The sequence below is a fragment of the Anguilla anguilla genome, chromosome 4 (genome assembly GCF_013347855.1).
Source record: "Anguilla anguilla isolate fAngAng1 chromosome 4, fAngAng1.pri, whole genome shotgun sequence".
NCBI lineage: Eukaryota > Metazoa > Chordata > Actinopteri > Anguilliformes > Anguillidae > Anguilla > Anguilla anguilla.
The window spans coordinates 26,406,538-26,433,781 of record NC_049204.1 but is presented as its reverse complement, the minus strand read 5'-3'; the positions used below and the strand labels follow the sequence as shown (position 1 = coordinate 26,433,781).

The window sequence follows — 27,244 nt, the reverse complement described above, 5'->3', positions numbered from 1 at the left end:
TAACAGTGTTTTTTGGAGCACCAAGTCCCTCTCACTGTGTCACAGCCAAACTGCCCACCGGGCTTTGTGTGCCTTGTGGTCTGTAGAGTTCTGGCCTCTTCCCTGCTGCAGTGCACTGATCTGTCAGAGGATTTCCTTCAACAACAAGCCACAAGCTCATGCATGTCACGCAGGGGGCTCCATGCCAACTTCCTGAAGTTCACACCAGAAGCACCAACCCCCCCCCCCCCCTTGTGTCCTGAAGCCAGTCACACAAGGAGGTCAAGGCAGAGGCTAGACTTTGTTCTCCACAGAGAATTTTACCATTTCTGTGGGGGGATAGGGAGTTTCCTTGTCAAGGTTTTGCAGTTGCTTGGCAATTTATGACTGCCTTTGTTTCTCAAAGTTCTGTCCTGGAATATGTCAAGTGAAGTCTGTTTAATCTCTCACATTACACAGTAGCCCTATCATTAATTCTAAAAAATGTATTTCGTTAAATTTCAAATGACACACACACACAACTACTGCACACACAAACACAACTACACAAAATTAAGTGTGTATGTATTGCTTGAGTGAAAAGTTTTTGCCCTTTGAGGATATAAACTAGCTACATATCACATTTAATCTGAATCGTATTTCACAATATCATTTCAAATGTACCTCTGGCATTGATGCATGGCCAAGATACCCAGAAAATAAGATAAGGGTAGTGAGAGAGGAACTTGGCTTGATGGCTGATATCTGAAGAAATGGACTGTTTCTGTTCCTGCAGTTTATACTGCAGCAGTTTGCTGTGAATCTATATATTTTTGATATTAAGTTTGTGGGAAGTTTGTGACTTGTGTCTCAATCTTAATATGTTCAACCGTTGAATTTCCTCTTGGATAGTTATAATGTTTCCTGTGAAGAACACAACAGCTATTAAAGAGTATATGTTTTGAGCTGTCAAGAATTCTGTTACATAGTTTATCAAGTAAAATTGCATTGTATTGCATTGTACATAATTTCGATAGACAAACTTGCTGTTCTCCAGTAAAGAAATGACCACACCATATACTGAGGTTGACGTTGAGGAACTCTTGAGACTCTGGTTTGGGGTGTGGTGTTCATGAAAAAGAGCAGCGTGAGTCTGGTGATGCTCTGTGTGTCGCACACTCTGTGTCTGTGTACTGGGCTCGGAGTGAGGCCCCTGTCTGGGTGTCTGCTTCAATCCACTCACCACACACTTCCTCCTCTACAGGGTTTGTATCAGATAGTGCCCGCTTTGCAGTAAAGCCCCCTCCAGCCTGGCACACGCACACACGCACTTACACATATACACCAGAGAGACCAGAGAACTGTGATGGCATAGTACCCACCAGTACATGACATGGATCTTCGACACTTACGGTGGAAAATCTACATCTGGACCCAGGCCCAGATTTGCTTTGGATTGGTGCTGGGTTCTGTCACTGGATCCATCAATCAGCTGTCAAAGAAAGGTAAGAGACAGAAATTCTGCATTTATATTTATCACTAAAGAAACTGAGGAAGGTTGAAAGTTGAAACTAAGAATATAGAAAAATATTATGCTGTTGTATATAGCACATGTACAGTACAAGTATTCTGTGCACTACAATTTGTTCATGTTCAGTACTTGCATGTGTTTATCAGGGTTATTGTCTTGCGGTCACAAATTCAATGTGTATTTACAACTAAGAGTTTTTTGGGAACCAAGTTATTTATATTGTCCTCTTTTTAGGAAAATGCCATATTTGTGGCAGAATGAGATGCTTGATTCGAATTGTTGAACAAAACAAATACAATAGTTTTCTAACATCGCTATACTATAATCATGCAATTAAAAAGACAGCAAAAATATTGTGCATGCACATGTGAAAAATTATGGATATTAAATCCAAGATCTTAAGTCTTTAATTAGAATCTACATGTTTAACAAAGTAAAGAATCACAATGTCACTGTTATTACTATTCATGAGCAATGCTGTATGTACTTAAATGTTTTTCATTTTTATGATTGCAATGAACACAAACAACATAATGCTCCCATCACTGTGCTGAATTTCCAATAAATGGAAGCTTTTTTATAGCACCACAGCAACATCAATATAAAGTTATCACTTAGCAAGATGGAGGACATTTTAAAAAGCTATCATTGGTTATCGCTCTTAGATCTATAATTTAGAAATGTTCCTAACCTGACACGAGCACCTAACTGCTTTTATCAAACAGACATTGTGCTCTTGGAAGCTGATGAAGACCCAAAGTGCTTCACTCGGACCCAATATGACCTCACTTGCTTTTGGGAAGAGTCCAATAACAAGTCTTACAATTTCTTCTACAGTATTGATGAGTAAGTCCGTACATGCTCAAGCTGAATTTTAGTATTTACAAATTACATGTACGTTAAATATCTTCAGCTTAGTTATGAGCATCTTTAAAATATATATGTATTTTCACAGGAAATTCAAACATTCGATGTGAAAATGACATTGAACTTCCCTTGACATAAAGTGGATGCCACTATGCATACTACAATATAAAATTATGCGATTAGCAGCATATATACAAAAACATGGCAGGGATCAGCCAGCTGGCTTAGGAATGGACATATGGCTCATATTAAAAAAACTACATGGGAATCATCCACCATGAAAAATTACTGTAGAAAGTATAGTTTAGCCATAATTTTGTCCAATGGTGTAACTTGAATATGTCAAGCATTACAGTAATGTCACATAAACAAAACTGATATGACTGAAGGAAGCTAGAACATTTTGATGCATATCATTCTAAGTAGGGTTGATTTTTTTTAAAAACAGCAGAATCTGGAATGCATTCGTCAAAACAATTTTCGGGTTTCTGATGTCACCTTCCCTCTTTCCAGTGAAGAGAAGCTGTGCAATCTCACACAACAGAAAATGGACAACACCACCATCGTTCACATTTGCTCATTCCCTCCCTTTGATGTTTACCTGTTCACCCTCATACACATTAGAGTGGTGGAAACAAGCACAAACACCACAATGCATCGCAGGAACATCAGTGTCGAAGACCAAGGTCAGTGTTTACTACAGTCAGACCAGTGTGTTGTGGCCAAAGTGTTATATTCACGTGAAGAAGTCAACTGAGCAGTCATTCTAATTTGTTGTATATCTCTAAGCCCTTTGCCAGGTTGCCTCAATCAAATTTACTTTTATTTTGTTCAAGTGTGAATCCTACATTTCACAAGATAATACAGTCTATTCATTATGAATCACAGAAGACAGAAGAAGTTTTTGTTGTATATTTACACACACTGGATCAATGACAAGTAAGGTTTTCAAAAGGGGAAAAAATAGAAAAAATTAAAGAAAAAAGTATTTACAATATGAGTTTTTAGAACTTTAGAATACATTTAAAAATCTTATATGTGTATATATTGTATTTTTAAAATGTATTTTGTGCCTTCCATATAATTGGGCATATACTTATTGTGTGCCTTTCACAAGATTCCATTTTTAATGATTTTCAGGTACAATTTCTGTTACAGAAATTGGATCAAGTTGACATTTGCTATTCTCTCTTGTAGACTGATTCTTCTTGTATTTCAGAACAACAAAGCAATATTAAAGTATTTTAGAATGTAATATATTGGTAACACTGTATAATCATGGCTGGTTTCATGATCACTCCATCATTGGCCTGGTATTTAGTTTTTAGTCAGATAAAAAAGACACAAGCACTTCACACACACACACACAAGCACAAACACACAGTGAAATCCTGTAACACGACTATTCTTTTTCTATAAAACTAAATGTAGTTAGATTTCCTGGGGATTAATTGAGTGGTACTCCTTTGAACTGGAGTGGGACCTTTGTGTCAGCAGCTGATACATGTTCTGTCTCTATGGCACAGGCAAGCCATGCCGAAACAAGACATGCAGAGCTACCCATATTTTGAACATATATCGACCTAATAAACATTTTTATTCCAAAAAACCGTAATGGTAAAAAAACAGGCACATACCAATATACACATTTACATAAATAACACATTGATTTGTTAACCTAAAAAAATACTAATGTAGACTCATAGTTTAATTGTTGACATGGGGTGGCTGGAATTTCTGATTCCGTAGAATGATAATTTTGGTTATACTGACTGATCTTCCTTGTGTAAACAAGTATAACAAGTCATTTTTTGCTACGTGTGTTAACACTGACCTTGAACTACAATGTGTGCAACAAGCATTGATATTAAATATGATATTACAGTATTTTCACTGAATTTCAGAGCTTTCCCCCCCAAATAATTTACTGTTATTTCGAAATGTAAATTTGTTCCAATATTAGAGATTTACCAACCATTTCTGTTTTTCATTTGGGTCCTTATCATGTAATATGCTGTCACGTATCCTGTGTTGTCATGTAATATAGAGCAAAATTGTGTTTTCTTGTGTTGTTTTCAATGGTCACACTGAATGACATTGGTGAAATTAAAAAATAGGGACTTTAACTGAGTGAAAAAATATTGCTTTCAGTCAGTTTGCTTTTCATAAGTGCAAGCTTCAGGTACATGTCTACAGTTTCATTAGTGCACAGGGGCAGATACTCTTGGTAAATCTGGAATGCAACCAGGAGAACTTACTGCCTGTGTTTCCCCAGTGGGCTTTAACATTGTTTTATGGACTGCATATCAGGACCTTCTTTATCTATTCAGTGTCGGGGTGGGCATGGATTGTCAAGCTCAAAAGGCATTTATGGAAAATTAGACCATGCATGACAATTGTAAACTGCATGTTTAAATTGAATCAAAGTGTCCACTTATTCTATTATAATCTGCGTGTTTGATGATACAGCTGATCTCACTGTACTGATAAGAAATTAGACTATACTTTGCCGAACGTCATACTGATATCTGATATTCATTGGGGCCACTGAAGAGTAGGAGTGGCCGAGTAAGATCAGGGTGTGGGGGGGAGGGGGGGAATTCTGGTATTAGTAGAAACAGTGTGTTGCTCCATGTTCACAAACCACACACATGCGAGCACACACAAACACATACACACACAAGCAAGATTTTTAAAGATAGATTGTGGGTGAGAGAGAGAAATGTGAAGTGTCAGAAGACAGAGGTGTGAAATACATTTTTACCAATGCTGTTTTGTCCTCTGTTTGGCTGTTTTTCAGTTCTGTTTTATTCCCCCACAAATGTTTCTCTGCACGTCACTGAGGAAGCAGGACAGCTGCAGGTGACATGGTGCATGCCTGAAGAGTGGAGAGACAAAGCGCATTATGAGTTAAAGTACTCCTCGCACAGCTTGGAGCAGAAAACAGAACAGGTAATAAACAAACTTATACATTCTCTTTGGCCCTTCCACTGCAAACTATACCAGTGGAAGAGAACTAGACTGAGGCTCATGTGTGACCTGTTTTATAGGTAAAGACTACAAAGTCGCTGGTCTACAGACTGAACTCCCTTGTCCCGGGTGAGGTTTGCAGTGTCCAAATGCGAGTCATTCCAAATGGCTATGGTATGAGAGGACACTGGAGTGACTGGTCACACCCCACCATGGCCATGGTACCTCAAAATGCAGGTAGGACAATGCAGTACCTCAGCTCTGCCAATGGATGCCACAACATAATTACTGAAAAAGAACCTTGTCTGCTGTATTTACACCCATGACTGTACTATATGTTTTACGTTTGCATGCGTTTTTAAGGAACTGAATTATTTAAATAATGAATGTATATAGACATTTTTACACTACGTGATCTTATACTGTGTATCATCCTCCAGAGAAAATAGATTTACATCTACAATTTAAAATTTAAGTACTTGACATGCTTTTAGGCAACGTGACTCAGAAAAGGTAGATTTAACTTTGTAAGCAACCCACCACTCTAGCTAGAGATAGAAAAAGTAACAAAGTTGTTTTGACAGGCAACTCTTGTTTTCCAGGTGATATTGATTTATTGTGCCATACTTCTGATCTTCGCAATATCCAATGTCAATGGAAGGAACGAGCATCTGGTGAAAACTACACACTCTTCTACAAGCTGTGTCCCAGGTCCAGGTAATGGCTATGACTTAGTCACTTGGTTCACACCAGTTTTTGACAATAGAGATTACTTTCACTGTCAATCATGTTTTTAATGCTTTTTCCCTTTTAGTCCCCAATTTGGAAAGTCTAGCCAATATATTTATCAGCACTCATTACCGCAACCTCCTCTCTTGATCTGGGAGAACACAGACAAGCATGTGCTCTCCTCTGATGCATGTGTTGTCAGCCACTGCTTCTTATCACTCTACAGTTCACAAGTCTGACTTGCACAGACCTGAGTCAGACAAAGACAGTTTCAATCCATTGGACTTACTTGGATTTCTGCATTAATTATTTATTAAATGTGATCTTCATCTTAGTCACAATAATAAACAAACACAATTACCTGTCTTTTGCTGTGGTAGTGGTCAGTGGCGAGAGTGCACCCACAGAGAAAATGCCTCTCAATGTGCCTTCCCTGGAGAAGAGTCCAGTCCTATATGTGTCAACATCGGTGGTCATGGGCCATACAGCAGGCTCTTCTACTCTGAGCCTTTCAGGATGAATGACAGTGGTGAGTCAGATTACATCACTCTGTTTGAAAGACTAGCAGTAATGTCTTGCTACAGCAGTTTTGTTACTATGAATTCAACAAGCAAGAGAAATGCGCAGGACATTTATATTTGCATAACACGTATTTTGAAATAACCGCATAGTAGATCACTGATATGGTGCAGCAGTTTGTGGTTATGTGGTTATTACATTACATTACATTACATTACAGGCATTTAGCAGACGCTCTTATCCAGAGCGACTTACACAACTTTTTTTACATAGCATATTTTACATTGGATCCATTTATACAGCTGGATATATACTGAAGCAATGCAGGTTAAGTACCTTGCTCAAGGGTACAACGGCAGTGTCCTATCCAGGAATTGAACCTATGACCTATCGGTTACAAGCCCACTTCCTTACCCACTGAGCTACACTGCCGTTATGTTGTGATAATGTGGTCAAGTCCTCCCCTCCAACAGTTAAAACAGACCCTCCACAGAAGTTGAGAGCAGAGACTGAAGGAGGCAGGCTGTGTCTACAGTGGGACCCCCCTCTCCAGAATCTGTCCCGACTCTTCATGTATGAGATCCGATACCGTCCCCAGAGGGAGAGGCTGTGGAAGGTGGGGCAGCTGGAAAGTGACAGTAGTCACATTTTAGAGACCATTCCTCTTGTTTTGTCTCGATGATAATGGAGATCTTTCCTTGAATTCCCTGCAAGATTAACAATGAATCAGCAAAAAATAATTATTTTATTTTATTAGTGAAATTACATGTTACCTTAAATATAAATTAATGTAATGATTAATGTATATACATACATTATACGGTCAGAAATAAAATTGATGGTTTCAAAATTCAAGACATGTGGCACACTGTAAGAAGTTTTAATATATGTTTGTTCTTTTCACAAATTTTAATTGGACTTGAATGAGTTTTCTTTCACACTTTTTATGCATCAGTTTGAGAGGAAAATAAAATATTTCATACCACTCTGTGCTGATGCTTCCATGTTTCCATCTCCAGTTTGTGACTCTGCAAAGCTCTGAAACCGGCACATGCCTTGACTTCCAAGCAGGGAGTCAGTACGCCATGCAGATAAGGGCCAAGCCAGATGGATCCATGTATAGCGGGTTCTGGAGTGACTGGTCCAGCACTCTCACAGTCGATGTGCCCTCAAACATAGGTGTGGTAAGCCTAGACCATTGTGTCTTCCCTGCACTGTAAAGAGCTGGGATAAGCCCATTGTTATCTGTAAAATGTCACGGATATGTTTGAGTTACTGTCGGTTGACCATCCTTTTTCTGTGGTGCTGACATTCAATTTATTTTTGTTAACTCTGTAGCAACTCTGCTGGTTGCATGTATCCCATTCATGGTGTTCTTAGTACCAGTTTTGTTGATCGCCATATTCTCCAAGCATTTCAGGTATGACCTCTGAATGGGGCTTTTCTATTTTTCACATGTTCTCATTCCAAACGCCCAATCAGTTCACAGAATAAAAAGTTTGAGTGCTTTGTTCACATGAATACTTGAATCTTGTCACATTTGTGCCTACTTGATAGAGTGACTCATTTCAATGACCTTTGCCTCCCAGGAAGATTAAACAGCACTTGTGGCCCCCAGTCCCAAACCTGGATAAGGTGCTGGAAGGTTTCCTCATAGATATTAACCAAAACTGCCAGGTAATTTCTCCTCATTAAGAAAATCACTTACAATCAAGACTTGATGCTAAAAAATGTAACCTATAAGGTTTCCATATGTTTATCTGTATGTTAGTTTTCAGCTGCACACATGATATATGGCAATAATCTTCTGCAGTTTTTAGCAGCATTGAAATGTTGAGTCTGAGCCCCTTTGTGCATTATATTCATGCATTTATCTTCAGAATCCATCCTTCAGTATCAAGCAGTGTTACGAGGACACCATCACCTCAGTGGTGGAGATTGTATCTGAGAAAGAGGCCTTGCTCTGTGGGAAAATCCAAAGGGAGCCCATCACAAACTCCCTCTCAGAACCAGAGCCTGAGGAGCAGGAGACTGCAGAGGAGCACACGGAGATCCTGGAGGCCAGTCAAGATTATGTGACCCTTAACGCTGAGAGCCTCACCCCCTGCCTGTGGGGAAACGAGTATGTGTACGACCAAAGCAAGACACAGAGCACGGGGGAGGAGGTTCTCCAGATGAGGTGTCACTGCTCCTGTGCCTCCTCCACAGACATCTTCAACCAGTCCTATCTCCTGCTGTCAAGGCAACCCAAGGTGCCTCAGCTCAGAAAGACTGCAGGAGGCGCCAACCAGTACACCAACCTGGAGAGCATGGCACAGCCAACACCTGTAGACTGAGTCTTGGGAAATGTTGTATAGGGTTGTGGTACAAGGCAGTTTTACAAACAAGAAACAAATTCAGACTGTTGAGGTGTAACATCTCCAGTTATTCAAAGCCTCTGTCCCTTAAATCAGAGCAGCAAGGCTCACAAGGGACGTCATACTCACTGGGATACATAGTTATGCTCTTTGTCCTGAACTTCACCAAGTGAGGTTGACCACTTTCAATATTATTATTTGTCAATCAAAGAATTCAACTCGTGACTTCACATTAGGTTAATCAGTGGAGCAGTGAGCAAACTCAATGAGCCAACAAACATCTGTGACCATGCGCACTCATCCATCTCCCTTAAAATGAGGTTCAGAAGCTTGATGTCAAGAAGCTTGATCTCAAGAAGAGTTTGGGTACTTTACATGGCTGCATAGGGGCGCAGTAGGTTACATTATTTGGAAACCAATATTAGTCTTAGCACCACCAGGAAGTTGCTGGTTTAAAAATTATTGGTGTTGCACTAATATTGTGGCCTTGAAAAATGCAATTAATCAAATTATTTGCGTAAAAAATTGCAACAACAAAAAAAGTTGCAATAATGGCCATGATTTAATCACCAGAGAGTATTCACTGTCTGAGGGGAGGAGGGGTCTACAAGCCATTTATAATGTATACAAATGATTTATGCTTCCTTCTCGAGTCCCTTATATTTTGGGTTCTTTTACATGATACATAAACATATATCCAATATATCCCTCTGTATAGTTTACTTTGTTTTTTTTTTTATATACTTTTTTTATGTTTTTCATTGGCCCAGGTAGTGTTTTTGTGCAATTAACAATATTGTAGATAAAGAAGCTTCTAATGACCTGCAGACTTTATAATAACCAGTATAGGGGTATTGGCAAGTTGGCGGTTTACAGAAAGATAATGCACTTCATGTAACTCCAACACAGCTTGTAGATGTATGTTATGCCTCCAGGGGTTCTGCATGTGTAGATGTCCTGATTATTTTTCAAAAAATTAATCATTTTTGGTTGGAACCAATTTCCTTTGGCTCATGTAACCTGAGACCACCACACTCCAAGTACAAGCACTCAAGCACTGCACTCAAGTACAAGCACTCAAGCACTGCACTCAAGTACAAGCAAAATATAGAAACAGATCTTAATGTTCAGGATTGTGAATAAACACTATAAAATTCATCCGTTCATATGTACAGCCTTCAGGAACATAACATTACTGTACAGACTGCTCTGGAGCTGAATGTATTTTCTTCCTTTAAACCACAAACTTGGTCAAGTAGCTAAAATAATTAATCGCACACAAAAACGGTCTGGGCCACTGAAAAACATACAATTATACTGCAATAATATCAAATGCTCAAGAACATGGAACTATCCCTTTGAATCTGCTGAAAGAGCTTTTCAAGGAGGATGTTGTAACCTGAGGTCCAAAGCACAAAACACTGTTGTGCTTTAAATACATTAATTCAGAAACCCACTAGTCAAAATCTATGAGAATGTTCCGGGTTTCATGCCATTATTGCCTTTTGAATAAATGTTTTAGCACAAAGCTCTTTGTATTTTAAGATATTGTTGCTTAAATTTTGCTCAGTTATTTCTTATCGGTTTACATGTTCTGCAGACCTAGTCAGAGATGACAGATGACCCATTCAGGAAGTTCAGTAGGATTTACGGGTCAATTGTATGAAGCTGGTAGTTTGTGAAACTGTAAATTTCTTTTGCTTTAACTTATTCCTTCTTGCCCTTCATATGGCATTTAAGCTTGGGAGAATGTATTATTAGCATCCAATAAAAATGTGTGAAAAGTATACAAAAGTGCACATCATCATATCATAAATAACAATATTGGTTGCGTGAAATTGAAGTTCTACCTACAGTTAATGCATCATTCAAAATCATTTTCCTATAAAGAATGCCCTTAGATCTACTGTTAAAGTTCATTTTGTTATTATATTATTCAATACCAGAATAATGCAATAAGTTCATACAAAATATTAACAAGTTCATATAAAACCTTGAACAAGAATGATTTACCTATTTTTCCTCCTTAGAACGTCCCCTGCCAAATAATAAAAAAGATTTTACGGTAAGAATCTATTTTTTTATTAAGTACTCAAATAAAATAACATCAAAATTAAAACGTACAAAAAGGAGAGTATAAAAATATATCCATGGTCGAACAAAATTTTAAAAAGTTAATTCTAATGAACTGTAGCCTGGCTTCAATGGAAAACAACCTTTTACATCAATTTGGAAGCCTAACTTCCAGCAATACATGACTGACTTTAAATTTTTCTCATCCTATGAAAAAAAAAAAATTCTTGTTTCAGTATTCACCTTAAATATTTCATAATGGAAGGCCAGAATAGTCCTTCCACTTCACTCCAACTCAGCATTGCCTTAATTTCATAATATGAGATGTCCAAAACTAGAATGGAAAATTAAACATACAGCTAAAAGCTCAAACACTCAAGAGTGATGTCATTTTCGGAGGCCTTGCTGTAAACCTTCAGTGGTATTACAGATAGTGAAGTCAATGCAATATAATTTTCCCAGGGAAGCCAAACATTTCTTTCAGTAGAGAATGTTTAGCCTTTCCCCACTAGTGTAAAGGAAAAACCTGGTACATAACTGTACAGTACAAATGAGCCTGCCTCTCATAGATCTACATATACACGGCCTGTGTAACTCTATAAATCCGTGGTTATGTCCGTTCTGCAGGGTTCACCGTTACAGAAGACTACACAGCTTCCATGCAGTGCTGATCAGAAAACCGCTAGTCCCTGCATACCCACCAGGCAGGCATACTCAAGTCTTGCATGGGCACAGGCTCCCCGGGGCAGACTTAAACACATACACACACAGCCCTCCCACAGGCCCCTCTGCTCTCAGTCCTCCTTGAGGGCGTAGAGCACGTCGTCTTGACTGACGTTGAGCCGCACGCGCAGCAGCAGGTCCAGGCGGCTGGGCTCCAGCAGCAGGAGGCGACAGGCTCCCAGACGCTGGCAGATAGCCAGGCCCTCAGACACGCTGATGGGCTGCATCCCCTCCACACGACACAGAGCCTGGTGCTGCACAAACACCTGGGCAGGAACAATCAGACACAGCAAGACCAACACAGGGAATCGTGAGGGAATATCTCAGTTTGGAGACGGAAATGAACAGATTCCATGAAGAGAAAGAAACAGCGGGTGAAACACTGGAGGAGTACACAGAACTACCTATTTATAGCCATTTCGATCCAAACCAAAGCATAGGGTTAGACCCTTGGCGTCGTACCTGTTGAAAGGTGGCCTCCTCCAAACCTAATCTTCGAAACTCCGCGATGATGGAGCGCAGAAAGAGCTGCTCCTGAAGCGAGGCACACCTGCAGCGGGCACAGAAGTCATCAGGTCACGGCTGGCACACCAGCGAGACCAAAGACAGTTTCTGCAAGCCGATTGCCGGAGAATAAACAGTACAGAAATAAGCTAGACTAACCGTATAGCGGTAATATAGGAGGAGGAGAACATCTCTTCCAAGGCCTCCATTACATGGCTCATTCCCACCAGTCCTGTGTCTGAGGGCTGGCTAGAGTGCTCGCAGATTTCTGTAGCACGCCGGCAAATGTCCAGACACCTCCGAGCATCACCTGAGAGTGCTGCCACCTTGACAAGAAAAACAAACACGCATGTTCATCTTGAATAGAAAAAACTTGGCTGTACATAGTCCAATATCAGTGATCCTCATTCATAGAAAGATGAAGTCTGCGCTACTGCAGACTCAACTGATTTTGTTAAAAGGTGCAAGGAAATAAATATGATACGCTTACCTTTCTGGAGACAAGCTGAAGGGCATCTTCCTCGAAGGCTTTGACCTTGTTCAGTCTTGACGTGATGATTTGCTGTAGCTGCCTGAAGCTGTATGGCTGGAAGGACATCCGAGTCAGGCCCTGCACACACAGAAAGACATAAACAAGGTCAGGGGTTCACAAGCTCGCACAGGGCCTGCCTGCTCTGCGTCTTCACAGTAAGACTGCCGTACAGTGCCTCCGCGATCACAAATTCATGTCATTTGTTTTCATCTCTATGGATGCAGGGTGATTCTCTGTTTAAAAACAACATAGCTGGGGTTTATATATTTGTGTCTGGGAGAAGTCGTTATGATTACATTACGCAAGGACTAGACATCAGTACACCAAATTCTAAAGGAAAGGAAATCAATCACAATTCTTTTTCAGCAGGAAGAAGAAACCTATTACAGGCAAGACCAAGTCACACTCACAGTTCAGTCAGCAGAGATGTCATCAACCGTTACGTGCATTACTGGTATTATATATGGTGTGCTTTTTCCACACCGTTTTGGCTAAAAGTAACACAAATGTGAAGCAAATATAGCAATACAACCAGAATTGCTATATCAGCCTAACTAACCACTTGAAAAATAAAATTTTCATGTCTGAGGTGCCATACCAGCCGACTGGCCACACGGTTTATCATGATTCTCTCTGGCAGGTCCATGGTGTTGGCGATGGCCAAGACCACCAGGCGTGCATGGCGTCGCGTTGGCCAGTCAAATAGGTTGTACATGACATTCTGCTTCCTGGTCCATAACAGGTCCAGCTGAGAAAAGAAGCAACCACACCTGTCATATCACACAATAATTTTGCAACAAGAGACAAAACAACACATGCTAAAACTAGGATTGCCAGCAAAATAAAACATCATCCTGATATTAGTCATGCTGGTTCTGTTGAGAATGTTATCCGTCCTTTGTGAGAAGGTTCCTGCTCACATGGTCTTACCTCATCTACAAGTAGCACTGTAGCCTCCTTCCTGGGGGCGGGGTTACTGAAGCGTTTCTCCAGCAGGGAGGCGGCATGGTCAGCAGTGGCTTTCTGGTCAGTCAGTTTCTGGTGACACAGCAATTGGGTGAAAATGGGTCATTCACAAGAACCATTAACCAGGAGACATTTCAAAAAGCCACAAACGCAGAAAAAGAAAACCCAAAACCCAAACAAAAATCTTGTTTTCACAATTTTTCAGTCACTACACTGCAACTATTAGCAGCTTTTATCATGAGTTGTGTTCCATTGCCTTTAATTTTGGTTTGTTAATGGTAGTTAAGAAAACATTTGGAAAAACAAGGATGTAAATGACAAATTTGAAGAAAATTTGTAAACTGTAAAAGCTTTGACATACTAGGAGTAATTTTTTTTTTTTTTTCATATGTATAAATAAAATGAAAACCGCAAGCAATGTTACCTGCAGTATCTGGACGTAGGCTTGGTGTGGGTCGGTCATCTTCATGCCATTGATCTCGATGAAGCGGAAGGAGGGGATCTCGTCCTGGTCAGCTGCGTGCTGCAGGCAGCGAATCACTTCAAGCACTGTGGCCGTCTTCCCAGTGCCTGGGACCCCGGATATGTACATGCACCTGCCACAGACAGTTACCCACTGGTTAGCATAGCCAACATCATCTTCTGACGTTTAGTAACAGCAAAATAAACAATAAAATGTCTGACAAACAGCGCCGTAATCTTTTTTTATAAAAAAATTCTTCTAGCTTTTTCAGTGGACAGAACAGTATAGAGAGACAGGAAGAGTGGCAAGCGAGATAAAAGGAAAGAGACATGCGACCAAGGTCGCACGGCAACGTCGCGGTTTGCAAATAACATGGGGACAGCGCTCAACAGGCAAAGCCACGAGACACTCCTCAGCGCCACAACTTTAACAAAGCCAGCAGCACTTATTACTGTAGTCTTCATCAGAGTTAACAAACTTGCTGTCCTACCCTCCAGTGCCATCGTTGATCTTACTCTCCACAAAGCTGTAAATGTCCTCGAACTCCTGCTCGCGACACGGCAGAGACTCAGGCACTGAGGACACGTGAAGTCTGGGTGACCAGAGCACATCAGAAAACACAAAGTTACTCAAAACAATTTTTTTTAAAATCCTATCCTTCCAAGGTCACAGACAAATTCATTACACTCAACTCTTATTTTTAGTAATTATCTTCACATTACATAAGGTAAACTTAAATTTGAAAAAGGAGGCAAACGACAATTGCATTGGAGAGCCAGAGGAAAGAACAGGCTTGCTGATATATCCATTTGTGCATTTTTGCCAACTGTGCATTGGAAACCTTTTATGACTCCAATACTCACAATATTACATCAATAGAAACTCAAGATTTTTTCTTCACCTCGCTCTTGCTTCTTCCAGCACATTTCCTGGCTTCCGGGCTGGCAGGGCCCTGCTGGGAATGCTGGGAGTTGCATGACGGGGGGTCCGAGGAGTACCAGGAGCAGCCTGTGAAAGGGAGCGACGACAATGAATAATTCACCCTTAAGCTTCGTTCCGCAGTTCCTTGCACTGCCACACTGCCCACACCAACCTCAGCGGGCAGAGGGGCAAAAGAAGCCCGAAGGCGGCGTCACCTTTTTACTGGGCGTCTTGGACGGAGTCCTGGTTGAGGCGCGAGCTTTCTGAGTGGAACTTGGGGTGCGGGACCACCCTTTCCTCTTCACGACCAGAAGCTCATCCTCGCTCCCCACTTCCCCATCGTCGGCTTCATCCTCGCTGCTACTCTGCACGTCCATCTTCGGTGGCACAAAGGCGTCATCGCTGTCATCACTGTCCAAGCTCAGGGGCTGACTTGAGCTTAGCAGCTTCCTAAAATGCAAAAATTCAGCTTTAGAAAATGTGCACAATCAAGGAACGAGTGTTTCTCATCCTTTATCAATCTGTATTATTTTTCAGTCCATTTTAAGCATTAGTAATGTTTCAGTCAAAATATTTTGTGCATACAATAATTACAAACATAGTGTAGCAGTTAAAATTAAACACATTTTACTGAACATATTCACACGTCATCACGGATGTAATGCTAAATATCTGTGTAATTCAGTTATCAAGTAATCGCTTTCAAAGCAGGACTGCTTTTTTCCTGAAAAGGTTAAGTATGATATATACATGTCATTTTGGACAATCTAAAATCAAAATTAATCGCAAAAGGCAACACCAATACCACAGGGCAAAGTTACATGAAGGTTATATCACCCTGGGCTCTGAAAAATATGTATACTTTGTTAAATACATTTATGGTGAGAAATAAAGACGCAAAAATTTTTTACAAAAACTTGTTTGCCAGCAACCTCCGATACTAGCATAAGGAGACAAATGCTTTGGTGAAAGCCACCAGGAACACTGCCACTGGCCCTAAAAAAGCTTGTATGGGCTGACCTCTACTCTGTGCTTGATATATTATGGCAGCCAACAAGGATGGGGATAAGAGTCTACACTTACAACTGTTTTCTGATCCGTCCAGAGACCAGCTGAGCAGACTTCCTTTTTGAACGTGGTGTCATGGCAGTCTGCTCTACATGCTCCTCTGGCCTGCGGAACACACAAGCACATCATGGAGGACATGCCACTGAGCCCCATACTAGGCTGGAGCAATACATCAAATCTTGTTTATTTAAGCATACTAAAAATAACCGTCACCATCGAGCATATAGGCAATATTTAATCTTTTTTATCTCCAATCACACCTGTTACAGTAGTAAATAACCAAACGTCAGAGGCCATGCATCCAGGAAGACAGCCATTCAGCAGAAAGGCCCTGCAGCTTCCGTGAATGAAAAAACAAATCACATAGAAGCTGTAGGACCTTGCTGCTGATTGCTCATTTCATCAACACCCAGTAGCTAGTGATGATCTTTTTATCCCAGAAGCATTTCACATGGCCTCTGATGTTTGGTTGTTTACTAGTGCATTCGGTATGATTAAGAAAAATAATAATAACAATAATAATTTTTAAATATGAAAGATTGCCTACGTGCCCATAGAGGCAGTCATTTTTATTACTCTTTAAAATACTGTGATCCAATATATGCCCCATGTCATAGCATGGCACAGATTTACTAGTTTCAGGAGTGATACTCACAGAACCCCCAGAGCAGGCTCCCTAAAGGTGGAAGAGGAGTCTTTCCTGCTGGATGGAGTTCTAGCTCTGTATGAAGACAAGGCACAAGGTTATGCGGAGGACTGTCAGCAAATAAATTTCATTTTGAGATTACTGTAAGTATCTGGTCTTTTTTCTTAACAATCAAAAAAGCTACAAACTGACAAGGACTTCAATGATACCTTTTTCATATGGGGATCATCGACATCATCAGTGCCATCTGCACAGCATGCCAATAACAGCAGGACACAATACTGAAGTGAGCAGCACTACTTAATAGGGAAATTATCACCTCGAAAAACACCAAGTGACAAAACCAGAGTGCTTTGCGAGAGGTTTGTAACGCATTATAAAAATGGTGAGAGGACAAATAGCCTTGCCACAAAAAATCCCACCATGGAAGCCCAGCCACCCCATCACCAGTGATAATGCTCATCTAAAACCCATGAGCCACAGAGGGGTGCGTAGGGCACTCACTTCTGCACCCTCAAACTACTCCTTCTGGGGGTTTCCTGTTTCTGCAAAGGGGTTTTTGATGACCTTTGTTTGACCCCTGTCTCAGCCTCGTCCTCCAGGGGGGAGACACCAAGCCAGTCCCTAAAACAAGCCGGGGGAATCTTATCTCTTATGTTTTGGGCCATGCAGTTTCACTGCATCATGCCGTTGTGCACCTGAATGTTTAACACAGGCGAAATGTAACAAGCCTACAAAGAACCTTAAACATTTTCAGCCGGCCATTTTACATTTTTGCCCATATGACTGAAAATGAACCTGGGCACATAGGGGTGATGTTGATAGTTGACTCAACTATCATTATTTTCAATGTCCATTGGAAGTCCTTGAAAATTAAAAGCAGAGAAAAACATTTGTTTGGATGTACCAAGCACATGCAAAGTAAATGACTAGTACAAGTCTAATCTGTTTCCCCAGGGAGGAGAAATTGTGTACTGTAATGTAATCAGAAACATAGCCCGGGCCATGCACCAAAATGAATATAGTCATACTTCATTAGGAGGGCTGAGGATAATTTACTCCCCTTCACTGTAAAGCACTATAAGAATGTAGAGGGAATTGTACAAACGCAAATCCATTATTATTACATCATTATTTTAATATGACGTTCATGAAATGTGCTGCGTAGCATGTACTGCGCCAAAGCTCACCCAGCAGAGTCCTGGCACTGCAGTGGGAGTTCAGAGAAGCTGGGTAAACTCTGATGGGTCTTCAGCGGGGTTATCCTGACACCCACAAGGGATTCAGATGAACACTTCAATGGGGAGAGTTTCACATTTAACACCATTTGAGGCAGGGAACAGGAATGCTTGCTGGCCAGCTTCTTCTGGGTCTTGATCTCATCTTGCAGTAATTCTTCAATCACTTCCTCCCTGGTTAGTTTCTTCACTGGGCCTGGAATAGATTGTATGGTCAGTAAGGATTCAGGGGAAAGGGACTTTTTTTTTTTTCTCAGCCTCAGTTTTTTGAAATCTGAAGTTATATTATGTAAAGAACACTTCCAAAATGAGATGTAATCACACTACAGCTGTAAGATTAATGCAACTGACTTTTAATCTAAATATGTTTAAATCTACTCCAGCATGAACGAGAAACCCAAAGATGCCCTCACTATTAAGTTCCAGCTTCTTGCGCACTCCCGTGGTGGAGGAGCAGCGGCGTTGGCGCACGCTGCTGAGGTCCTGGGCAGCTGAGAGTTTTGAGGTGGAGTGGCCCGACTCCGCCTCGCCGGAGCCCACCTTGCCCGTGCTCATGGAGACGCGACTGTGCGGCCTGTGCGCAGCCCGCTTCAGCACAGCCAGGTCAGGGGTGGGCAGAGCACGAGGCAGCGGTGCCGGGGCGGGGGGCTCGGGTGCCACAGCGTGCTGCTGAAGCTGTTTGCTGTCCACGACCGTGAAAGTCTTCGAGTTCCAGCACATTTTGACATAGAGCGTGTCCCTGCTCTCCGTCTCAGGGAAGTCAGCGTCCTCAGGCAAGTGCTTCACCTGGTTCAAAACAAAACTTTTAAGTCAAATGCCTTGCAATAGCACCATAGAAGCAGTCATGGTAGAGCAACACGAATTCGTATGCTATCACCTGCACTGCGCCTATAATGGTCTCTGCATCGATCTCATTGTCACAAGAGGAATCTTGGTAGAGGAAGATCTCCTGGGGGTGGGGCTTCCTGCCAAGACACTTCCTCTTCCTGGGGGGCACCTCACAGAAACGTACAAACCACTGCACTGTGGCCCTCTTGCCCGATTCTGTGTATCACAGCAAGCCAATTACCAAGGGCACAAGTCTGGGCCCATACACAGGCTACAATCAGAACATTCACTGAGATGCATTAGCATATGCATGAATCTGTGCACAAATGCTACACATAGCTCCTTACCAACACCAAAGAACTTGAGGACCTTTGCCACATAAGGGTTTTCATCATCCTCCCCTTCAATCAGGATGTACTGACCAGTTTTAATCAGACTGGCTTCAGACTTGCCATCCATCCTTATGCTGAGAGCACTAGACAAAAAAATTAATATGTCTGTGATCAAATATAATTGTAAAAAAACTTAATAAAGCAGAAGTAGAATAAAATGATAATGACGGCTACCCAGTGATCGAGGGTTGGCATCATTGGTATACTGACCATAATAAATTCACATTTAGAACAGCTTAGACTACGCGCAAAAATAACAAAGTACATACTCATAGCAATTCGTGCGCAATTTTCTGTCGACCACCTCGGGTTTTCCTACCCAGCCGTAAATCCGTCTCATTTTCAGTCTCGTGAAGTATTGCCTCATGATGGTTGCACTCCTAGGAAAGTAAAAAGGCTGTTAACGTACAACCGTACATTGGTGATCTTGCTAATGCAATCAATATTGAGGTTACATTTGCATACGTTACTGGAATTTAGTATACACACACTATCTAAAATGAAAAGCAGCTAGCTGTAATCTGATGGAACCCTACGACAAACAAGGATGTCGCGTACCGCTATCTTTCCAATGTCGAGAATGGCTTGTTATCGATACAACGTTAAAATGATTAAATCATACTCAGTAGATCCCATTTCTCAACACACTCCTACTGACAGAAGTTACCTCATCATCATATACCAAAATCAGACAGCAAAAGTGGAAACGAGATACTTACAGTATCTAACAGAACCACGGGTAACTAGTAGCAAGCCAGTTATTTTGCTAAAGTTAGGTAGCAGCAAAATGCAGAGAGCCCTAGTGTTAGCAGCAAGAACAATAAAACTAGAGAGTAAAATGAATTAAAACTATTTTAGCACTTTAAAATTAAACTGTTAAGATATGTATCAGATGACTACAACCATACGTCGACTTATATGTGTAAGTACGACATATAGGTTTATCTTAATTTTACTTCAGCAATACAGAGGCAATAGTACACTTTCCAGTTACTCGTTCTGTGACGATTCACGCTGAAGTTTTCGCGCGCTGATGACGTGAAAACTGCAGTAGGGGGAGGGTCGCTGACTGTACATAACAATCTGGGAAGGTGTCACTGTGCCAAAAAATGGTTATTGTTTTCTCAAAAAAATGTCCAGACATCCAACGGTGAATCTACACACATTTGGCTCCAAAAAAACTACATATATATATTTCTGAACTGATCAAGTAACTCCTGACCACGACCAAAGGCGGCTTGCTGGGTGTCACCCTAGGCTCAGGTTACGCCCCTCGACCCTAGTAGTTTACGCCCAGTTTACGCCTCGCGAACACAGGAAGTATAATCCTGTACCGGAAATTATCTATACATTTGGCTGGGAAAATGGCGAACCGAACTGTGAAGGATGCTAATAGCATACACGGGACAAACCCACAGTATTTAGTTGAGAAAATTATACGAACACGCATATACGAGTCAAAATACTGGAAAGAAGAGTGTTTCGGACTGACGGGTAAGTTCAATGAACGTAAATCTAAAATACGACCTGGTAGCATGAGTAAGAATGCACGCCAACTAACGTTAAGTCAGCCAGTTGTGTATAGCGTTGATCTTTTTTCAGTATCTCAAAAATGTCCAGGTAGGAGCACAACAGAATCACGGATTGTTATAACGTTGATGAGTTAGTTAGCCAATGATTATAAACAGTACAGAATCGTTAGCTAACGGCTAACTAGTGAAATTCCGTTGGTTGCTGAATTGATATTGTTTTACTGGTTGCTAACGTTCATAGTTTTGTAGTGCGGTTATATGTCCTTGCTCTTTTTCTGTATGTACCGTAAAGCTGAGCTGGTTGTGGACAAAGCAATGGAATTGAAGTATGTTGGTGGAGTTTATGGAGGGAATATCAAACCCACACCGTTCCTTTGCCTGACTCTGAAGATGCTACAGATCCAGCCTGAAAAGGATATCATCGTGGAGTTCATTAAAAACGAGGATTTCAAGTAGGTGCTAGGCTGGGAGCATGGGACTGGGGTAACATGTAACGTTAATCTTCATTTAGTTGTTGATCTTGTACGAAATCCTAGAACTGTGTAAAATGTAGTCAGATATACCCACCTCTGGCATTGTGAAGATGTGTTCCGAATGCTCCACTAGTAGCTGTTGTCGTTTCAGGTATGTCCGTCTGCTTGGAGCCACGTACATGAGACTGACTGGCTCTTCAGTGGACTGCTACAAATACCTTGAGCCACTTTACAATGATTACAGAAAAATCAAAAGCCAGAACAGAAATGGAGGTGAGTTCTGTGCATCTAGGTCACATGGATGACTAAACTGCTTCTCTTAAGTGTCTTGTTTGTTTGTCTTGCTTTTTTTAATTAAATTGCAGATTTTCACATTTTCATAGCCCATATATGCAGAATGATTGCTGACTGTACAGTGTTTGCTGACAGTGCTCTTGGGTGGGTTATGGCGAAAAGCAGGATCACCACTTGATGGTCATTTCCCATGTTACTGTTAATTGCCGTTTAACCATTGCTTTGTTAAAAAAACTTTTTGTCTGAATGATTGCCTTGCTAGAAAATAATATAAAGTGTCAGAATTATTTTTTAAATATGTTTTGAGCATATATACCTTATTGACAGTGTTTACATATACAGGTTTGTTTTGGTAATTCTTTTTAGCATACTTAAATTTACATTCATAACTGCCACAAATTAGGGCTGGTCTTGAAGTGTTCATTAGGTTTTGAAAAGGTCTTGAGCTTTATTTTCTTAAGAGAGGAAGAATCCCATGCATAATGGCCTTATCATTGGCTTTATTCTTGGTTTACAGAATTTGAACTCATGCATGTGGATGAGTTCATAGATGAGTTGCTACATGCAGAGAGAGTGTGTGATGTTATCCTGCCCAGGTTACAGGTAGGCCTGAAAAACATCTTTTTTACTTAATTAAAAAGTTACTATTTAAAAAAAATGAATTCTATTGTACTGGGCAATAGAGCTGACAAGTCAAGGCTTGTATGTGTTTGTGCTCATTTCTCACTGTAGAAAAGGCAGGTCTTAGAAGAGGCAGAGCTTCTGGACTCTCGTATAAGTGCTCTGGAAGAAGACTTGGATGAGGTGGAAACCAGTGAAGACGAGGATGAAGAAGAGGAGAAGGTAGGAACATCTTGACCTTTCAGTGCTTCTGAGCAAAGTAGTATAACTGTTGGGCCTAACCCTCCCTGTTGGTGTTTGCAGCCAGAGAGAGGACCATCTCCAGAGCCACACCGACGGGGTTACCGTGACAATGACCGGCCGCGCCGCTCCCCCTCACCACGCTACAGACGCAGTCGTTCACCAAGGAGGTACAAATGAAGCAAATATTTACAAGCATGAAATGACATTATTGTTGGAGTTTTTAGAAAAGTACTCAAAACTTACTTTTTATGATTAATTCTAGGAGGAGCAGGTCACCAAAAAGACGCAGGTTAGTATTTCTTTGTCTTTTTATTTTCATTTTTTGTTGGAGAAATGAAATTTAACATTAAAATGTCCAGATCAGCTTGGATTCCAAACGGAACAACACTTGGTTCATCTGAATACAAATAAATGACACTGGAAAATTAAAGAGCTATCCTCTCTACATTATTCATTGAAAATAAATGAAATATAGAAGCAATTGAGTAAATTGAACCGGGATGATTGTAATACTTTCATTGAGGCTCCTGTGGAAATTTAGAGGTGAAGAAAAAGGACTTGAAACTTTTCTGTTGTTGATCTAGTCCCTCCCCAAGACGGGAACGCCACCGCAGCAAGAGCCCCCGCAGGCACCGCAGCAGGTCCAGAGATAGGCGCCACCGCTCCAAGTCCCCAGGTATCACAGCAACAAGTTTTGTGACATATTTCACGCCGGGAAAGCGATTACAGTTCTGAATTATTAAAATTTCAAGTGAGGCATTCTGAAAAGTATCTAAAATGGCTTTTTACATTGTTTGATTAATTATATTTGCCCTAATTATATCGGATAACTTTCAGTCGATTGTATTGACAGCTTTAGCCCTGTGTCTGATTAAGAGATGTATTTCACTCCAGGTCACCACAGAAGCCACCGGCATCGCAGTCATTCCAAGTCCCCAGAAAGGTTAGTATCACTGGAGCTGGGAGGGGGAGTCCTAAACTTATTTGGAATATTGAAAAGACAATTAAATTCATTCACCTGTGTGTGTGTGTGTATATATATATATATATATATATACACACACACACACACACATACACACCTCAGAGAAATACAGTAAACTCCATAATTTTTGGCACAAAGACTTTTTTCTCTCCTTGATTTGGCTCTGTACTCTTCAATTTTAGATTTGCAATCAGTGCACATGTGTTTAAAGTGCTGATTTCCCGCTTTTATTGAAGGGTATTTTAATACATTTTGTATTCACCATGTCGAAATAACATCATTTCTTATACATAGCCTTATTTCTTGTACATTTCAGGGCGCCATAATGTTTTTACAGATGGCTTCACCATTTGGTTTGATTGCCTTTGGAGTTGGTTATATTGGCATTTGTCAATATGAGGACCAGAGTTGTGCTAAAGAAAGTCAAAGAAGCTATTATGAGGCTGAGAAATTTGTTAAAAAAAGAAAAGAAAAAAAGTCAGGCTAAACCTTTGGAACATCATTAAGAGACCCCTGGTGACTTGAGTAGTCGCGATGGACCTGGTAGGCTAAGGAAGACCATAATACTGAAAACACTGGTCTGACAGATCAGAAACACTCCTCAGGACGCAGGTGTGGATGTGCAGGGTGACATAGCTCAGGAGGCAAGAGCGATTGTCTGGCAGTCGGAGGGTTGCCGGTTCAATCCCCACCCTGGGCATGTCGAAGTGTCCCTGAGCAAGACACCTAACCCCTAACTGCTCTGGTGAATGAGAGGCATCAATTGTAAAGCGCTTCGGATAAAAGTGCTATATAAATGCAGTCCATTTACCATTTTACCATTTGCAGAACTACAGAGGCACTGCAAGATGCAAATCACTAGTTAGCTGTAAAAACAGGATTTCCTGGTTACAGTTTGCTAAGAAGTACCTAAAAGAGCCTGCAGAGTTCTGGAAAAAAGATGAGACCACAATTCACTTGTGTCAGTGTGATGGCAAGAGCATAGTGTAAGAGGCCAAAAGGAACTGCCCAAGATCAAAAGCATCCCCCCTTGTGTGAAGGTGGTGGGGGTGTTCTGGTTTGAGCATGTGTGGCTGCTACGTATACTGGCCCACTTGTCTTCATTGATGACGTAACTGCTCGCAGCAGCAGCAGAAGGAATAGGAAAGGTGTTTGGGGGCTTTTCTTCTTTATAGTGATAATTCTTTGGTCATCAACTGTAGAGATGTTCCTTAACCTGCCAGGCCCTTTGCCATTACTGAGCTCACTGGTGCGCTCTTTCTCATTTATGATGTTCCAAACAGTTGATTATGGTAAGCCTAAGGTTTGGCCTATGTCTGATTGTATTTTTTGTATTTCTCAGCCTCATAATGGCTTGCTTGACTGTCATTGGCACAACTCTGATTCATATGCTGACAAACACCCATAACAGACCCCAAGAGCAAATCAAAAGCCAAAAATCAAGCCTAGATACTGAAAGTTCTCTTATAACTGCACTAAAGAAGCAATTGAACATGGAGTCATTTGTCCCAAACGTTATGGAGCTCATTATAAATATATGTATATAATGTTGCCTTCTGACCATTAATCATCTTTTTATGTCTTCAGATCAAAGAAGAGTCACAAGAAGAGCCGAAGAGGAAATGAATAATTTTTGTAAAACATTTTTATCAAGATCTAAGGGACTTTACCTTTATTCTACAGATTACTCAGACTCTGCATATCTCTTAAAGGACATATGCAAGATGTTCAAGTAGCTTTTTTTGGGAAACTTTTTATTTGTCATTTTTAGATCTGTGTGCATATGTAATTAAATTGGATGTTTTGGAAGAAGGATTTTCAAGTCTCTTTTACTATTCCTATTTAGAACTTTGCAGTCTTATTTCCCACCAATAGAATTTTACATTTATATGCCAGTCTGCATAATTCTGAATTCTATTTAAATATGATACCATTGGATGTGGTTTGATTCCAGTCTGTGTTAGCGAATTAACCTGGGACCATTGATGCGAGAGAATATTCTTAGTTAATTTATGGGTGTTATTTATTAATTCATGATTGATTTAATCGGCAACAAAACACTCCAAATTTGTTTATTCAAGGCCAGGATTTGTCATTATTTGCATTCTTCAGAGGAGTGTGTCTTTTTGTGAGTTTCTGAAAGTCAAACTGATTCGCCGTTGATGTACTCAGGGCTCTACAGTGATCCTGTTTTATGAGCATTTGTCCTGAAAGTTGATGTGTGCTAACCCCCACCCCCCGAACTGGAATAAGCAGATTAGACAATGGATGGACCTACACTCAAGTATTTCATACAGTTCTAAGATTCATTCGGCTATCCATCTGAAATAAATTACCAATTCAAGTGTGCTTTCATTGTGTGCATCTGGATGACTAAGCTTGGACCTTCTATAACTACATATGAATTGGGATCAGAGGAAATTTCAAGTAGTTTTCCATGTTTGATTAAAAAATATGGCTTGTGCTCAGATGAACTTAATGGCTTATCTAAAAATAATGGGTGGTTGATGGTCTACCAGAAGCAAATGGGTGGCCAGACACAAATGTAATGAAGTAATCAAGAATGTTGATTTGGGATAGACTTGCCATAGATGTGGAAGCACAAATAGGGTCAGACATGTACATAAAGGCAAAATTGGACATTTGGTTAGCTGACACCTTATTGGTGCATTGTGTTCTGGAATATGGGTACAAAGCAGGTGCCTGAATAACACTATTATAATTGTAAATGTCCAGCTTTTACCTGGTTTGTTTCATGCTGTAAATGAGACTGTTTTGGCTTTGTTAATAAACTGTTATTGACTTAAACTTTGGAACTACAAAATTTAACTACAAAGGACCGAATTCCCACAAGGGCCTCTACATTTCAGCAAACGTTACCAAGCATTTAATGTACAGTAGCATAAAGTAACATCAACACTATGATAGTTGGCATCATATTATGTGCTGGCACTGCACAGTATTGTGAAACAATGAAAACTATGATAGGTAACATTGTTTATTTCATTTTTTGGCATATTAAAAGAAATGGCTCCATCTAGTGGCCTTAAAAAACATAGCTGGTGACAGGTGATACAGATGAAAGTGACTGATCTGGTGCATAATAAATAAAAATGTAGCTAAATTTAATTTTCTTACAGTGCGAGCTAGGTTATTTGATTAGCTATAAATGATGTATCTGGTAGCGAATTTGATTGGATTTCACTACCAAGAATTACAGAGACTCACGGTTTCTCGGGGCTTCTTGTCCACAACTGTATACTAACCATAGACTGTATAGAACTAGAAGGGATTCCTGGTCACGTGGTTGCAGTAAATTCATTTTGGCTGTACTGACAGCTGAGTTTTATCACAATCTGGCTGGAGCTGCTGGCTATCTGGCGCCTGTCTTTCTGCCGTGATCTAAATGGTTTACGCCGTTAAAATCAGCATTTATAGCCATTTAAAGAAGCGAAACCAAGTTTCCCTTGTGAAATAAGTTTTGGTCACTTTATCTGAGAAATACTGCAATGTCTGTGTTAGGCTACCAGAAAAACGTGCATATCAGTCAAAACTGCATTCAGCTAATTATGCAACCTTTAAAAAAACAGGTGAAACGGCAACAAACAGTGAACCTCTATGTAAGACATTCATTCAACCAACCCTCTTTTTTCATACTATTTCACGCTTGGTTAATATCCACTCTTGAAAAAACTTTCTTCTTCTCATGATTTGCACAAGGTGTTCCAGAACAAAGCGCCAAAACAAAGTGGAGGGCTGGATTGTGGGATCTCTATCGTAATGGTGAGAGGGTTCGACTTTTTTCTGTTTC

At 40.6% G+C, this 27,244-nt stretch overlaps 3 protein-coding genes across 5 annotated transcripts; 2 read left to right on the top strand and 1 right to left on the bottom strand.

Annotated features, from left to right (window-relative positions):
• The first annotated feature begins 1,128 nt into the window (after positions 1-1,128).
• Positions 1,129-10,718, top strand: mpl (MPL proto-oncogene, thrombopoietin receptor). The gene is made up of 12 exons (XM_035412475.1): positions 1,129-1,463; positions 2,215-2,335; positions 2,870-3,042; positions 5,157-5,308; positions 5,407-5,563; positions 5,929-6,043; positions 6,436-6,584; positions 7,048-7,190; positions 7,594-7,753; positions 7,913-7,994; positions 8,164-8,251; positions 8,455-10,718. The coding sequence occupies exons 1-12, from the start codon at positions 1,352-1,354 to the stop codon at positions 8,908-8,910; spliced, it is 1,908 nt and encodes a 635-aa protein (XP_035268366.1). The 5' UTR covers positions 1,129-1,351; the 3' UTR covers positions 8,911-10,718.
• A 271-nt stretch (positions 10,719-10,989) lies between these two features.
• On the bottom strand, positions 10,990-20,526 carry orc1 (origin recognition complex, subunit 1). 3 transcript variants are annotated; one of them, XM_035412472.1, is made up of 19 exons: positions 20,280-20,526; positions 19,555-19,665; positions 19,241-19,368; positions 18,943-19,109; positions 18,479-18,851; positions 18,018-18,261; positions 17,332-17,451; positions 16,837-16,902; positions 16,197-16,286; positions 15,329-15,563; positions 15,094-15,200; positions 14,683-14,784; positions 14,154-14,325; positions 13,694-13,801; positions 13,362-13,511; positions 12,722-12,841; positions 12,391-12,557; positions 12,190-12,277; positions 10,990-11,993 (listed from the first exon to the last, which is right to left on the bottom strand). In XM_035412472.1, the coding sequence occupies exons 1-19, from the start codon at positions 20,360-20,362 to the stop codon at positions 11,799-11,801; spliced, it is 2,826 nt and encodes a 941-aa protein (XP_035268363.1). In that variant the 5' UTR covers positions 20,363-20,526; the 3' UTR covers positions 10,990-11,798. The 3 variants fall into 3 exon arrangements, with proteins under 3 accessions (XP_035268363.1, XP_035268364.1, XP_035268365.1); XM_035412473.1 differs by having other exon boundaries at positions 20,005-20,386; XM_035412474.1 differs by lacking the exon at positions 17,332-17,451 and having other exon boundaries at positions 20,280-20,525.
• Positions 20,527-20,619: 93 nt separating this feature from the next.
• Positions 20,620-25,782, top strand: prpf38a (pre-mRNA processing factor 38A). Its single transcript, XM_035412476.1, has 10 exons — positions 20,620-20,779; positions 21,110-21,269; positions 21,442-21,563; positions 22,102-22,187; positions 22,317-22,427; positions 22,509-22,615; positions 22,711-22,737; positions 23,033-23,124; positions 23,343-23,391; positions 25,021-25,782. Exons 1-10 carry the CDS (start codon positions 20,650-20,652, stop codon positions 25,061-25,063), a joined length of 927 nt encoding a protein of 308 aa, XP_035268367.1. The 5' UTR covers positions 20,620-20,649; the 3' UTR covers positions 25,064-25,782.
• The last annotated feature ends 1,462 nt before the right edge of the window (positions 25,783-27,244 follow it).

Excerpts from the sequence above, each read along its gene's own strand:
- prpf38a (XM_035412476.1), top strand. The coding sequence starts at position 20,650 with ATGGCGAACCGAACTGTGAAGGATGCTAATAGCATACACGGGACAAAC. Across the intron at positions 22,738-23,032 it reads AGGTCACCAAAAAGACGCAG|TCCCTCCCCAAGACGGGAAC; the intron begins GTTAGTATTTCT and ends TTGTTGATCTAG. Across the intron at positions 23,392-25,020 it reads CATTCCAAGTCCCCAGAAAG|ATCAAAGAAGAGTCACAAGA; the intron begins GTTAGTATCACT and ends TTATGTCTTCAG.
- mpl (XM_035412475.1), top strand. The coding sequence starts at position 1,352 with ATGGATCTTCGACACTTACGGTGGAAAATCTACATCTGGACCCAGGCC. Across the intron at positions 2,336-2,869 it reads TTCTTCTACAGTATTGATGA|TGAAGAGAAGCTGTGCAATC; the intron begins GTAAGTCCGTAC and ends CCCTCTTTCCAG. Across the intron at positions 7,754-7,912 it reads CGATGTGCCCTCAAACATAG|CAACTCTGCTGGTTGCATGT; the intron begins GTGTGGTAAGCC and ends TTAACTCTGTAG.
- orc1 (XM_035412472.1), bottom strand. The coding sequence starts at position 20,362 with ATGTACAGTCAGCGACCCTCCCCCTACTGCAGTTTTCACGTCATCAGC. Across the intron at positions 15,201-15,328 it reads CCAAGACGCCCAGTAAAAAG|GCTGCTCCTGGTACTCCTCG; the intron begins GTGACGCCGCCT and ends TCCCTTTCACAG. Across the intron at positions 11,994-12,189 it reads AGGAGGCCACCTTTCAACAG|GTGTTTGTGCAGCACCAGGC; the intron begins GTACGACGCCAA and ends GTTCCTGCCCAG.